At 42.1% G+C, this 16,159-nt stretch overlaps 1 protein-coding gene across 1 annotated transcript in view; it reads right to left on the bottom strand.

Annotated features, from left to right (window-relative positions):
• T265_14724 (hypothetical protein) overlaps positions 1 to 16,159 on the bottom strand; it is a gene marked incomplete at both ends in the record, with an annotated part of 37,194 nt that overhangs the window by 19,891 nt on the left and 1,144 nt on the right. Inside the window, 8 exon segments of the mRNA XM_009174959.1 lie at positions 84 to 304; positions 2,746 to 2,869; positions 3,650 to 3,825; positions 3,951 to 4,066; positions 4,083 to 4,150; positions 5,032 to 5,207; positions 5,333 to 5,469; positions 12,719 to 12,906. Of these exon segments, the coding sequence (XP_009173223.1) occupies positions 84 to 304; positions 2,746 to 2,869; positions 3,650 to 3,825; positions 3,951 to 4,066; positions 4,083 to 4,150; positions 5,032 to 5,207; positions 5,333 to 5,469; positions 12,719 to 12,906 (1,206 nt within the window).

The following is a 16,159-nucleotide window of genomic DNA, read 5'->3' as shown; positions in this document are numbered from 1 at the left end:
CGTTTATATATATATATATATATATATATATATGTAAGTATTGGGTAGTGTAAAATGCATGGACAATTCAAAAGATAGATTACCCGCCAATCATTCATGCCAGAGAGGTCGTAAAAGTCTTCTTTTGCAATCATGAATGCAGCTAGATTGGCCGTGTAGGATGCAAGGAACACCAGGGCAAACAGAGCCCAGATGTTTGCAAGGAATCGGCTAGCCACACCGCGAGGGTTGTCAGCATTGACCGCGGCCCCAAACAGCATTGACCATATGAGCCATAAGGAGCGGAACAGAGTGAATCTATGTTCTGCGGATAGCGAACAAGGCACCAGGGTGGATTGGTCAGTGGTTTGTCCAGGCACCGGTACAACTAGTGAACACGTGGTAAAATAGGTAGAACACTGTACGGTATGATCATTGGCAAGTTGGCAAGATTAGTTGTTGGTCTGATTGTCAAGTTTGGCAGTTGAATTGCAAACGTCTGATCACTAAGCAGGAAGATGGCGGCACAGATGATGTCCTGATAACATAATATCGTTGGGGGTGAGATGTCTGCAATCCACCCGTCGAGCTCGATGAACGGATCGACAACAAAGCAGCGCAGAATTGTTAAATTTGCAGATGTTTACAACTGGTCACCAAGTTTTATCAATAAGATTAATGAACGACACAGTCGGTCTGACGTCGAATGCGATACTACAGATTGCTTCAAGGTTCTCAACCTCAGCCGATCAGTAGGAAACATAAAAGGACACGAATAATCTCACAAGTAGTGTTTTCTCAGCGATGGAACTAGGAGATGTGTTCGGCATTAGTAGCCTAGATGACGGCTGGTTTGATCAATGGGCTTGGAAATTTGATTGCAATCGTTTTATCATCAATAGGGGGTGACATCACCACTGCCCCACCCCAGCACCGACCCGAGGACTCGAACTGGTCAAACCAGGCTCTCAGATCACGAAGTCGTTGACCAATCAGGACGCAGAACATGAGAACAGGTGGAATCCTCCGACGGGACAGTCGATCTTGATCGAAGGTTAGGTTTCAGCTAGCAACACCCGCGCATTACTACTCAACACAACCACCGACTCATCGCTAAGCTCCACCGCGCTCCCTCACAGAGCACTGGAGTGGCGATGAAAAGTTTTTGAAATCAAATTTTCCAGTTAATTGAAGAAGCCAACAGTCAAGGTAACATATGCTACGCAATCTTCTCTTACAGAAAAATCCAGACCAGTACTTCTTAATGACACACATAAACGCATATATACAGAGAACTATCCTAAGTAACGTTCATTGACTAGCGTGTTATATGATTCATCATCTGTCTAAATACTTCTCAGTTAGTGTGCCACAGATAACTCTGTTATGTCCGGGTTGTTCTTTTTAGGGCTTTGCCGGTTTGACTATCTGTGTCCTGATCATATACGCAGATCTCCGAAACGCTGTCACGGTAAGACACTCCCATCTGGTAAACAAGTGTACTTGGAAGTGCGATCTGTTCAACTTACACGAATGCACAAATTCTGACTGAGGTTTCACATTACCTAAAGAAAGACAGTTATCTGAGTTGACAAGCGCAGATCTTTGGAATTTCGGAAAGTCACACAAGCCCGAGGAATTAAGTAGACCTCTAGCGATCCCCTTTGAATTCAGCAGGACAATTCATTCATCGGTCAGCCATATGCATTTTGAAGACTTTTTTCAGTAACTGCGAGATTGCCATATACTCTCACTAAGCGTTAACTTCTTGGATGAGTGAAGTCGCCCAGCGGTACTCGTACATATATGCTGCTGAAAATTAGAAACGCTCGAAACTATTTCAACCAGGTAATGCGAGAGGGGGCATCTGAGACTTTGGCGTTATGTTTCATCGTCAGTCAATCACGTTTCTTCCTAGTTGTTTGCTATCAACAGAATTTGTAACGGATTGTAACTTATCCGTCACCTTCTTCGTGATATGTGAGAAGAAGTAGGTCTGGTCGCGGCCAACATCTTGGTTTAGAGGAAGAACAACGGATGGGAAAAAGAAACCTACTGATGTCGAATTAAATTGGAAATCATAAAGCCATAAAACCACCTAGTTAGGAAATCTGGATGAAGACACTATTCAGATTGGTGCAAATGGATCCCGTCAAAATGTGCCGGCTGACAGATGCTCAACATCTTTTCCTAATAACTATCATGAGTGTCTACTCTATTCTTCGTTTATTGTGTAATTTTAGAGAGAAAGCCATATGCAGATGACTGACAAACAAGAATACCATGTAAGTCGGTTCAGCTGCTCTGCTATAATGTCAGCAACGTCAATAAACGGCGGTTATTTAACCACCTGATTGGCACTATGTTGACGTCACTGAACAAATACTTTGGTTTCCAGATGTTGTGATGCGAAGAGGCTCACACCATCTTGCCATTCTGATGCCACGGATAGCCGGGATGACTCGTGCACTGGCTTCATTCGCCAGACTATCACCACCCCAGAAGCTTGAACGCCGAGGATATACCCTAACATAAACTTAATTATCTGGTCTTTGCTGAGGGGTTTTTATACTAACCTAGAATAAATCGGACTACAAGAGTGCTTGCACACCCTCGCCCTGTGCAGACTAATGGGCGACTAATGAGTGAGGAATTCCGGGGCTGAAATTTATTTTTCTAGCACCCGTTGAGAACACAACCATCAAATAGACAATGATGTTGAAAATAGTGACCTTCATAAACCAAAGAAGCGGTTAGAATTCCTACCCGATGTTGACATTTGTCCACGATTCAGTCCATTCGGACTCAACCACTCAAAGATGAATAGGGCAGCACCACTGGCGTGTACGCTGAAGATGAGAATCATACACCATGACTGGTAGTCATATGGCTCTAAAATGGGAGAATAAAATTAGTGCAAAAGTGATTTCTACGAAAACGAAAAGAGTGATCAAACAGTTAAAGTCCGATAAAGTTTCCTACGGGAGACAATATTTTTGATGCATGGGATACCCGCTATTGACGTGCGGCGGTAACTACCAAGTGATGTCGACTGTCGTGCGGTTGATCAGTTTATATTCACGCGTCCCACCTATGAATTTTCTGAACCGCAACACAAGTCTGAAATCACATCGTGTTTTCGGTTCCCTAAGAAACATAGTTCTCATTCACTCTTTGGCATAATCTCAGTAAGAGTGGAGAAAATGTTTGGTTAAGATGGCAAGAAGGCATGTGTTCCCAGCCTACTCAAATGGATCAAATCGTCTTGTTTTACACACAATGGGGAACCAGTTTTTGCGGAAATTTCTATTCAGGGAAACCACAGCAGACGTTCTTATTTTGTAGCACTTTACTTGTGCTCTTCAATCATGCAACTTAGGTGGAGAAACCGCAAAGCGTCACAATCACTCGACAGAGCGGATCACGTTTAATTAGACAAAGAACGAATATTGACTAGGTAACTGAATCGCGGGGGCAAAATATAGAATAGTATTAAATTGCTCATCAGCACACCCAAAGTTCGTGCACACCATTAATGTCTCAGCAATGTTTCGTCCAGTCAGAGCGCTGTACACAGAATAGGCCGACCGAAGGGCAGCTCAAATCGAGATTACCGACAGAAAGAAACAAGATACTCAGTGAGTTTGATTACGCGTCAAATAAGAAGGACGTAGGCTCCGGTATGTAGACCCAGTAAGGAATGGATTGGGACAGTAGTCATTCCACATAAAGCAGGAACATCGGAGGTTATTAGAAGACTGCTGAAAGTAGCCAATATTTGAGTAGCTTTCCAGAAGGCGAAAAGGCTACGCCCAGCTTTCGTGCATCTGAAAGATTCTTTTCTTGCTGGAAGGGATTTGGGATTATGTTGTATCTTATTAACTGCAACGATCGCACTATGGTTCACATAGGACTAAATGCAAAAAAATTGCACACCAGAATTTGTGGTCATGAAATGAAGGTAAACAAACCACCAAGGAATGTGGAACAATACCAAACGCTGGTCAAAGACTCAGCGGTGGAGGTACATGCCTTAGACACGGGGTATAGAATAAATCTGGAGAATGTAGGAGTTTTAAGATGGGGACTGCAATTAACACCACAGCGGCTGATAACCGAGGCGTTGGAAATCACCAAGTTTCACAGCGTGAACAGAATCGAGGGTGTGGACCTGGCAGACGTACGGAAAGCGTTCTTAGACAAGCCGAGTTGACACGTGACTGTATGTGGTTGTCAATTCACGTAGAATCATTAGCAAAAATAAGTTGGGGGGTGGGGGAACGGTGAAAATCCCAACCTGACCAAAGTTCGCAGAATCCCTTTTACACAACTATCGTAGCGCAAGCTTATCCACATGATAGTGCCAGTGATGTTCAAGAGGGATCATTACGTGAACCGAACGAGAAGAACTAGACACAAGCATGGACCCATATCCATGTAGGCTTAACACTTTGTCACCCACCTTAACACGTGAAATCCCTTGACCAACACCTAACGGAGAATTAGCTTGACTTGTCCGATTGATTCTCCTTTCACCTTAAATCTTGACCAACCGTGTAACCTAGTGACGGCCTGACGAAGTTTTTGTCCAAAGTGAAACATTGTCCGGCAATAAATCGCCAGCCTACTCAAATGGATCAAATCGTCTTGTTTTACACACAATGGGGAACCAGTTTTTGCGGAAATTTCTATTCAGGGAAACCACAGCAGACGTTCTTATTTTGTAGCACTTTACTTGTGCTCTTCAATCATGCAACTTAGGTGGAGAAACCGCAAAGCGTCACAATCACTCGACAGAGCGGATCACGTTTAATTAGACAAAGAACGAATATTGACTAGGTAACTGAATCGCGGGGGCAAAATATAGAATAGTATTAAATTGCTCATCAGCACACCCAAAGTTCGTGCACACCATTAATGTCTCAGCAATGTTTCGTCCAGTCAGAGCGCTGTACACAGAATAGGCCGACCGAAGGGCAGCTCAAATCGAGATTACCGACAGAAAGAAACAAGATACTCAGTGAGTTTGATTACGCGTCAAATAAGAAGGACGTAGGCTCCGGTATGTAGACCCAGTAAGGAATGGATTGGGACAGTAGTCATTCCACATAAAGCAGGAACATCGGAGGTTATTAGAAGACTGCTGAAAGTAGCCAATATTTGAGTAGCTTTCCAGAAGGCGAAAAGGCTACGCCCAGCTTTCGTGCATCTGAAAGATTCTTTTCTTGCTGGAAGGGATTTGGGATTATGTTGTATCTTATTAACTGCAACGATCGCACTATGGTTCACATAGGACTAAATGCAAAAAAATTGCACACCAGAATTTGTGGTCATGAAATGAAGGTAAACAAACCACCAAGGAATGTGGAACAATACCAAACGCTGGTCAAAGACTCAGCGGTGGAGGTACATGCCTTAGACACGGGGTATAGAATAAATCTGGAGAATGTAGGAGTTTTAAGATGGGGACTGCAATTAACACCACAGCGGCTGATAACCGAGGCGTTGGAAATCACCAAGTTTCACAGCGTGAACAGAATCGAGGGTGTGGACCTGGCAGACGTACGGAAAGCGTTCTTAGACAAGCCGAGTTGACACGTGACTGTATGTGGTTGTCAATTCACGTAGAATCATTAGCAAAAATAAGTTGGGGGGTGGGGGAACGGTGAAAATCCCAACCTGACCAAAGTTCGCAGAATCCCTTTTACACAACTATCGTAGCGCAAGCTTATCCACATGATAGTGCCAGTGATGTTCAAGAGGGATCATTACGTGAACCGAACGAGAAGAACTAGACACAAGCATGGACCCATATCCATGTAGGCTTAACACTTTGTCACCCACCTTAACACGTGAAATCCCTTGACCAACACCTAACGGAGAATTAGCTTGACTTGTCCGATTGATTCTCCTTTCACCTTAAATCTTGACCAACCGTGTAACCTAGTGACGGCCTGACGAAGTTTTTGTCCAAAGTGAAACATTGTCCGGCAATAAATCGACCGATTGTTACCAAACTTTTTCGAAAACCCAGCTGTGTGTATGTAGGACAGTTGGTGATTGTATAAACATCAAGCCATCGTTCATGCCCATGTTCATCTTGTGTAATGTCATGATATTTAGGAAGTGGTTATCACTCTGAAAAGTGTGTTGTGGAGGCGATTGTCGTACTTGGGGTTTTACAGAAGAGGTTCAACACGATACTGCCAAAGGCACATTAACTTTATTGTCTGAGATTCTTACCGGTTGCGTGCGTCGTTCATAGATTCAACCTACTCTGTTGTATTCAGTCGCAACGTTTTTTGGATATCGTGTAAGATGATTTTTCCCGTTTTTTGACATTTCTTCCAGTGGATCACGTGCTTTGGGGTCTGGTCTTGTGCAGCGTTCACTGCCATCGATCAAGACTACGGATTGGCTCACGTGTTTGCAAATTATACTTGCTAGTCTCCACTGAATGTCAACGCTGGTTTCGCAAAGCATCTTCTTTTCTGAAAGCCACATGTACAAAGAACCTGTGCAACACTACAGTATCTTGGCCAATTCCGTGCTGATCTTATTGAGCAACTGAAGTGTGGTGCTTCTTAGCAACCACTTCTACAGGATGCGTGGATATTTTGCGGCTACTTAGTTCTGGTATAAAATTATCATGCTAAAACTTAGAAGTTCTACATCCACGATTAGAGCAAGTCTTTAAAAGTCACATGATGCTACTGATCTTCGGAGTAAGCGTCAGTGACAAAAGTTCTAGCTGTACTGAATTAGCATTGTGGATCATTCATCAGTGCTCATACTACTTGTTCCGAATTCTTCCGGATGTACCAGGAAGCGGGTGAAGCGTTGGGTGGTGTAAACCACCTGACGCTGTGGCCCAGCGTGTCAAACGTATTCTAGAAATTCTATCCGCTCTATAACGTTTTGAGGGAGTCCGTTTTGCTGATTTCCCTAACTGCTAGCAGAAACTCGCCACATACATCTACAGAAAAGGCACCCTACCCGATAGTCTTTCGAATGGGAATTAGAACAAAACAAAGAGACCAGGTACAAACCATTAAGAAAAAGGTTGTTTACTACGAACAATGAGGCTGGCAAAATCAAGGTGTAAACCGAGGACATATTCCCAATTAAGCGAGCGAGCACACGGCAACAGGGAAAGCATGCTTTATCCGCACGCCGTAAGCAGGTTAAAATTGACCCTCTGAATGCAAGATGGCTGTAAGTTCCATAAGTTTTCACAAAAAAAGAGGAACCGCGAGTTATCAGTGCACAAAATGCATATGAGACCCTATTCTCAAAGCAACAGCCCAGTTGTCACCGTCATCTTGGAGACCGTGACATTCAGTTGAGCGTCGGGACTAGACAAAGCTGGAGGGTTGATGTGCCCATAATCTTCCCAGATAAGTAAGGTGTTTTAAAATCCGACCACTGGTAAGCTCCACTATCATTATCATAAGCTACTGACTGGTGAAGAAGTTCACGGACTCAGCGTTTCTCATGTTCACCCGACGACCATATATCAGATGTTGTTTCAGTCTACATTTCCCCACCCTAAGCACTATATAATGCCTGGAGGGAAATTCAAAATAAAACCTCGCTGAATTCTTCTCGTCAGGGCACACTGCTGTAATTTCTCCAGTGGTGGTTTAGCTGGAGTGAACAATTTGCAGTCTATGAACTGTCTGCTAAAGCAATCAAGATGCTGCTAGAAAACCATCTAGCCAAACAACTAAGCCCTCATTCCAAAAATGTTTTGGAACTAAATATGTTACTGAGGCACACGCACTGTCGCATATTGTTAACTGTATATATCTCAAGTATATAGTTTGCTACGACCAATGTTACGGGATCCTAAAGTCTTAGCCCACTTTGGATGAAGTCAGCATCTACTCCCCTTCCTTCTCTGTGTATTCAAGTGGTCAAAAGTATACATCGTATGTGATTCAACTCGTAATCCTGAACGTTGAGAATACGCTCTTCAAAGCTGAAGAACGAACCCCTATCCAAGCTAATTAGGTTTTGCAAATTAAATTTGCTTAACCGGCTAAACCGGCATTGGTTGAAATAACGAACATCGAAATTTGGAATGTATGGTCCACAGTGTGTGAATAAGCGGACAAGAACGTACACATTGGCTTAAGATAATCCGTGACGCAAAGCGTCCGTTTAATTAAGTCGATTAATCTCAACCTATTGTGAAGGCAATAAGATCGCCTGCGGATATTTGTGCTCAGCTAGGACTATAGTGACGAAATTTGGCCGGAAGTTCATTACTCATGTAAAACCTCATATAAGGGCTGGCAAAAGTGAACGACGGTTTGCAATAATGAAGAAGTTCTTGTAGACAAGAAGCTGTCGACACCAAAGTGTATCATCAAGCTGATGATTTCTGTTGAAAGTGATGTTGAATGTGAAACTAATTTGGATTCTCCTAATGCTGACCGAGTTCATTTTCGTCAGCAAATGGGTTCCTTCGTTTGGCCGAAGTAAATAAACCATGCTATGGAACACTCTCATGCTTAAGCCGGTTGAAAGCTTGATAGATGTTCGACTATTGCTTTTATCGTTTGCAGTCCACACTGGGTTGGCCTTAGCACTAAATTCGGCTAGTAGCTAACTCCCCGTAGCTCTCCAGTTCTATGTGACTATCATTGATGGGCCAATCTAACTCGGATACGAGTACTTCAGGTACATAAGCTGCATCAGAATGACGGGCGATTTAACTTTGCTCCTTATATGGTTGCAGTGTGCGAATATCTTTCGAACCTGTTTGAAACGAGAGAGTTATATACTGGTTGGCCAAAAACACGAAATAAACAACTGCATACAGAGTACATGCTTTACAAGTGCCTATTAATACTAGTTATTGGATTCAAAAGAGATTTGTTTTTTACTTTTGTTGAATCTATTTATGGGCGATTTAACTTTGCTCCTTATATGGTTGCAGTGTGCGAATATCTTTCGAACCTGTTTGAAACGAGAGAGTTATATACTGGTTGGCCAAAAACACGAAATAAACAACTGCATACAGAGTACATGCTTTACAAGTGCCTATTAATACTAGTTATTGGATTCAAAAGAGATTTGTTTTTTACTTTTGTTGAGATCTATTTATATTGGTGAGTTAGGCTGGTGCCACTGAACGTATTTAGTTGAAGGCTGATGAAAATGGCAAGCCAATAACAGAGTTTTGCTATTGGCCCGCCTCCTGTTTGGTAGTGACTATTTTATCTTGAAAACAAAAAGGCGTTTCATATTAGTCTCGATCCAATGCTACTTCCAAGATTGGTGAAAACTCTTTAGCGGTCCCCTTGTATATCATCAAGTAAGCGTAGCTCTTGATATTTCACCAGTTTCATTTCCCACTGGAATACCGCGTGAAGTTCGGAATAGCTCGTGTACTCTAAATATGGTTGTTATGAAAACCGTCTCCCAGAGTTTTGTGTCCACTCGAAGGGTTTCCTTCCAGAACTGCAGAAAAGGTTCTAACACCTAAGGTGCTTTCGCCGCACTGGCGGTTTCAAAGCTTGTATGAACAATATGTAAATATGAAATGTAAACGGCTGGATAGATAACTCATTGAGGCAAAACAAAATATTGGAGAAGTTTGTGAATAACCAGTCGAAATATCCCACTAGTTTTTGGGCAATATTTAAATATCGTTGGCAAAGCATTCGTGAATTGTTAACTCATTTTTGAGGAAAATCCACTTGCCTCTGACAAAGAGGATTACTTACAGGGATCCTTGTTTGGACCACCTCTTCATTTCAAGGAAATCACCTCTACGAACCGCATGCACTAATCGTAGTGAACGTCACTGTTAAAGTACTAAATGGTGATCTTTCCTTGGGCCTAAAGTAAAAGAAGGATTTTGGCAAACACGACTTCTGAGAAAGGTCATCGCTTTACAAAAGCCGCGTAATTAGGCAATACTGATTCCATTTTGACAGTTGGCAAGTATTTTTAATCTCGCAAACATCACTCTTGAGTTCAGCACATCTAGTGGCCAAAATTTAATTCCTTGGAATGATGTGACTGCGAAGCTGAGGTTAATCAAAATAGAGTAGACTGACAGCAATTCAGAATGCTCCTGAGGCAATATAACGAAATCCAAACGTCACGGGGCAAAACCTTCTGAAATGTTGCACGCCACTGATAGGGTACACTTATTTGCAAAGTAAGTGTGCGTTAACCAAGGGCCCAAATGTGGTTCTGGCTTATGGTATTCTCCAACCAAATGTGTTGCGCAAAGCCCACTATACGTTCCTTTGGCACGATGTTCGAGGTAGAGCTGTGTCGTTCACAGACATGACATAACAGTGGCGTATAAGTTGGTGTTTAATTAGAACCTGGGGTTGACGGAACATCAGGGACTACGCTTACTTGATGAGCCCCAAGAAAAGGAAAACCAGTAGTGGTTTATCGGAGAGTCTTCAGTAATCTGATTAACACTGTTTTGTTATAGAGAAACGCGCTGTAATGCCTTGTACTACTTGAATATCCTACCGTTTGGAAGACCAGGAAGCCTTCGAGAAGGACACTCAATTGAATAACGTGTAGTCCCACGTTAGCATAGATGTAAGTTGCAAACGCGTATGCAGCTGCATTCCCTTCTTAAACGAGAAAACACGACTCAGTTTATTTTTATGAAATAAGCTACTCACAAGGTTACTGAAAACTCAGTTTAACTTCGGGACGGAAATATTTCAAAAAGGATCATAGTAATCTTGCAGACTAGTTTAAATGTCTACTGCTTCATCGCTGAAAAACTACCATCTGTCGTATGAACATTACAAGGATTTTGTCTACCAGTTTTATTCGCATATTGAGGGAAAATCGATTGATCTTTTAGCGAATGGAAACACCGACTACTCTAGCCACCATTTGACCGGATGATATGGATTTCTAGAACAAACAAAAGTCGTTGCGCAGCGCGACCAAAAATGCCGATGTCAACCATATGTCTCCTCTTGTTGGTGATTTCAACTTAAAGTGTTTTCTTTTTCTCTCAGTAGTTCGTCACTCTTCTCAAGGGGACTGATGCTTCCGGAGTATCCGGTTTCATTGATGGTTGCCATGATTTGTGCAGTCTCGAAGCGGACAACAAATCAACTTGTCACTGAACAGAATTTGAGTTGCCTCTGCTCTATTGGTATCTTTGACTGAAACCAGTTGCAAACAAATGATGATTTGTAGGTAACTGTGAAGAAACTTCAGCAGATTGCATGCGTATAGAATTCGCTTTGTTGTATATTGATGATCAGGTCAACATATTTTTTATTCTGTCTCAAGGAGTAAATATTCTACCCATTTTTATCGTCAGTCAGCCAACAAATAGGATGTTGTAGGTAGAGCGAACTCTCTACTTGAAATCAGTCAGCTAGTGAACAATAGTTTCATTCGATGTGACGTCAGGAACGTATAATTAGTGGAAATTACCATTTACTTTGCGATTATATCCCAACTGTTGGTGTACCACTGAAAAGTCTTCGTGGATGTTAACTGAAATGCATTTTAAATAGATAGCTCCAAGTAATTGAGCGGTGGTCCCGACAGATTGCCGGTGTGGTCATGGGATCACTATCGGAATCACTGCTTGCAGACCACTTTCACACGGTTTTCAAAAGTCTACTTGATAAAACACTGTGTGGATAAGATCTTTCTATTATTCATATTTTAACTGGCATTGATGAGGCGGTGACGGAATAATAATCGATAATGCAAGGCTATGCAGTTCACATCTGGGAGAGAATCATATGCCTGTATCTGATTCTTATGTTGCTTCAAATTTGCATAGGTAGCACACTTTTAGAAAACATAAATCATAAGGTCACATGGGAAAGTCAGTATAATAGGTATTTACAAACGTAATCTTGTCAGCAATTTCCCCCACGAAACTTTCAGTAAGTAGATTTCCTCTTGTTACTCTATAGACGAACTTGGACAATCTAAGGTTAGGGTACAAACTTACGAAAAATTTATCGTGATCTGGTACCGCTGTTGATAAGTGACTACTAACCTCTTATCAAATCACCACTGGGTGTTACTGAACTCCCAACTCACAGACCAGCTAGTTTAGTAACGCAAACCTAAGAGTAGTTTTTGTCAGTCCTTGTAGACCGGTTCAACCTAAAGATTCAAAAAAGGCCTGTTTGCTTCTTCAGAAGCAAGGAGTGCCACGCATTCAAAAGAAGCATTTACGCTGTTGTTGAAATATTTCAATCTGCAAATTACAGTGATGTGAAGAACAGAGCCGATCAAATCTGCTTTTTGCGATACCTTTCATAAACCTTATTAGTATTGTGTTTTGCCTGAAAAGCATGTACGTGCTCCAAAGTTGCCATAACCACAGTCCGTACAAGGTGACAGAACCAGGGGCGTTCAGAACAATCATGCGAGTCCACGCTAACTCCTTATGACATGCGCCCATTACACTGTAGATGGTCTGAACGATATGCTGTTTTTATCCTCTCTCTATTAGGTTTCTCATATACGCTCACCAAATTGTTCAATAATGTGCAGGTCAGCTGTTCAAAAGAATTCGTTTGATTTGCTGTTTGTGATAACTCACGGAATTCTCTGGCGAATGAATCTAATAACTTTTACCCTGTACAAAGTGATTTGGCTTGTGCACGTTAGAAACTGTTGTTTTTCTCTGATTTTAGATAGACGAAAGGTCATTTAGTCGCAGGTATGGAACAGGAAATAGGAAAACACAGGCATATGAAGCGAGAAGGCAAACTTACTTAAGAAAGCAGTCGGAGAGATGGCACCTTCCCGTAAAGCAACCGTTATGGCGATTCCAGTTTCCAGAAATGGCACACTGAAGTCAATTTGCTGAGACCGGTTTGGGGTGATTTTCAGTGAAGTTACAGCCATGTCGGCCTGATTATCCATTAGCACACGAATGACGCCATTCCAGCCCTCCGGCTAATGAGGAGTCAACGAAAAGAGGGGATTGGATATTGATAGCATTGGTTTTGCAGATTCGAGGACGATAGAAGCGGTTTCATCAAATTTTTATTGCAGCAGTTTCACCAGTTTTTATTGCGCAGTTTATTGCAAGACAGAAACTGATTCTCGTCTGATATTTTTTAGTAGCGTTATTTCCTAGATTAGAATATAGTGCTGCTTATGAGACGGCGAATCCGTTTGAAAATGAGATTATATTCTATGGATACATTAACCTTTGATGAGACATCAAATTTTCCCGTCATTGTAAAGCTAAAGTGATCAGATCACTGTTCAACTCAGCCAGGCAGCTAAAGAAATTAGACGTCCAGAAATAGGCCTGGAAATTCAATATAACCGTTTGGAATTCTAATAACACCCCCCTAACGAGTGTTCCTGTACAACGGCCACCGGTCAGCTGACGATCAGGAATTCGGACAACACCGTTAAAAGAAGAAAACCGGTGAGTGCACTTACTATGGATTACGTCTTTAGTGCCACGTTACCAATAACAAGAAAACTGGATTTTAACAGTCAGGTGGTTACACTAGTCAGACTATCAAGAACAATGGAACCCAAGGTTTGCTTCAGTATTGTTCTGAGTTTGAATAGCCTTACTACAGCAGCCTTCAGCTGTGAATTCTGGAGGCTAAACAGAATGGAGGATGCTGATGTTGATTATGCGATGTGACCAGTGGTTTAAAAAATGCTTACCAGCTGCTGAATTGGATGGCATAGGATCAGGCAGCGACCCCGATATTTGATCTGTTCATTGGCTCCGGAAACAAAGAGCAGCGTGCCTTTTTTTTCTGAGATTGTGAAGCGTGCCTGTTCTGCTCAAGTAAGTTTTGCCACACTTAGATGTGAACTTGAGTTGCTCTTTACATTTTTGGTATAGAGAGCTACATGACAGTTATCTGGTTCGTATCACCAAATACACCAACTAATACACCTGTTTTAAAATAAAGGATATCACACGGACTCGCTATTTGTACATATTTTAAGTAGTAAACAATTAACCGTTGTAAAAGTTGACTTTTGTGTCCACCCCACTCGAGCAGTCAGTTACGAGCTGCCCTATCGATGAAGGAAAAAATGTTTTTCGAGCACGGTATTGTCTGATGATAAAAACAGACGAAGTGGTCATCATCTGTCACACACAAACGTAAGACATCCCAATTTGAACGGGGTATTTTAAAAGGCCAACAGTCTCACGTGGTATTTGAGCATCCTTGAACGTTGTCCAAGCTTGGGCATCAGTAAACATGCACCGTAAAACGGTCCATTTATTTCCGGATCAACCTTCCCTCAGATTCAAATAGCGCTATTTACACCACCTGACGAGATGCTACTCATCCGATGCATCAGTAGCATGCTGGATTGGACAGTATACGGCGAAAATTTCGTTTCACTGTGTTTTGACAGTAGGGGTTCGAGTAATTTAGCGGTTGCCATTAAACAGTACCGCACGGGGTGCTTGGAACGTCTACCAACCTTTTATGTTAGCATCGGCTATTTAGATCTCTGAATACAACTAGATGCGCTTCCGTTCTCGGTTGCTTCCCAGGTCAACCAGCTACTAATTTATGTATGGCGACCAGTGACCATTCCCTATCCAATTGGTCATCATATCTCTCTACAGATATCATGATTACCTCTTTGTTAGCCTGGTATTCAGGATTCAGCGACGCGAGTACTTTCGACCTCATTGAAATTCACTAGTTGGTTGATTAAGAGCTTCAGGACCACGCATCTTTCAAAAGGATCAGAAGCCGTTGACACCATTGTTTCTGACTCTTCTTGAGTAATCAGAAAATCGTCATAAAAACTAAGTAGCTGCTTGGAAAAAATTACTGATAAAGGCAGGACACTTTCATTTCATATCCCCGTTCCACTGTAGATGTTTTTGTTAAACGAGTTCGGAGAGTTCCCTCCAGTACACACTTTCACCTAGTACAACCCAATTTAGTTTATACTCTCAGCCTGTTGGTTTTTGTCATTTAAGCTATCACGCAACTGTGCCCGTACTGCTGAAAACTGAATACTTTGCATCGCATTTCTCACCCTTGACGTATCAAGTCTTGTGTCATTTTTCTGGGGTGAACGTACTTCGTAGTTATGCCTCATCTACCTAATTTCTGCGTCATAATCTTCCGAGGACCCAGTAAGTAAACACCTCAGTGCATGTATTGAGATAAGGTCCACTCAAGATAATACGGTGCAATTTCTACTGTCGATACTGGTACAAACACGAAACATATCAATCTCGTATCTAGATGACATATACTCGACAACGAAAATAATAAGCTTGGAAGAATCCCAACAGACGGAACCTGGTCAATTTCGGTTTCATAAAGTGGCGTAATCCAGATAGATGGGAAGACAGCCAGTTCAATTCATTTTATTAATTGAAGCCCGATGTGCGATAACCTCATCCCATAGCGAATGCAGTAAGGCTATCTAATTTGAGTGAAAGCCTCCTGATTGGCCTAAACTGTCAATATTTCCTCCAGATCCATTCTGGGCAAACTGTTAACTGCTCCAGACGGGTTACCATCGCCAATCCTAACTTGCATTAGTGAGTCACGTCTACTCCTCCATTAGATTTGTATATACGTTCCCATGTCATCCACAGTGACTTGAAGGGAACGTGAGTACACAGTGCTCATATATGGTGAGAAAAACATGTACTTTATTCGCATGACTTTGGAATGGAATTCACCTCATGAGACTTAAATGTGGCAAGATTGTCATGGACAAAACAGATTAAGTTTGCTAGTAACATTGCGAGTGATGTCTTACGCAGACTTGCAGGATGCGTTCGAGAGCTATATACTTATAACGTTTTCACTAAGGTGGTTACCGTTCATGAGCGGTATACATGCTCCTGTTCAGACCCTGTTTGGCTTAGCCTCTTTCCAGTATTCTGCCTTCCAGTCATTTAGCCTCCGGTCTAAGGGTCTTTTTTGCCGAAATTGAGTGAGCTTGGAATACTAGATAGAATAAGATTTATTCGCACGTTCACCAACAGGAGGACATGGGTCAGCAGACTGTCGGATAGTCAGTTGAAAATTTGGAAACTTCATCTACAAAACGCTCTCCCACCGCACGAAGAACTGAGGTGGCAATATGCCAGTAGTTTATAATGATGCAAGCATGAGGAATGATGCTCCATTATATAGTTAAAAAAAGCCGGACGGTACGGGACATGACAGTTTATATATATATATAT

The sequence above is a fragment of the Opisthorchis viverrini genome (genome assembly GCF_000715545.1).
Source record: "Opisthorchis viverrini unplaced genomic scaffold opera_v5_254, whole genome shotgun sequence".
Classification (NCBI taxonomy): domain Eukaryota; kingdom Metazoa; phylum Platyhelminthes; class Trematoda; order Opisthorchiida; family Opisthorchiidae; genus Opisthorchis; species Opisthorchis viverrini.
The sequence above is the reverse complement of the archived record's forward strand: the minus strand, read 5'-3'. Positions and strand labels throughout refer to the sequence as shown.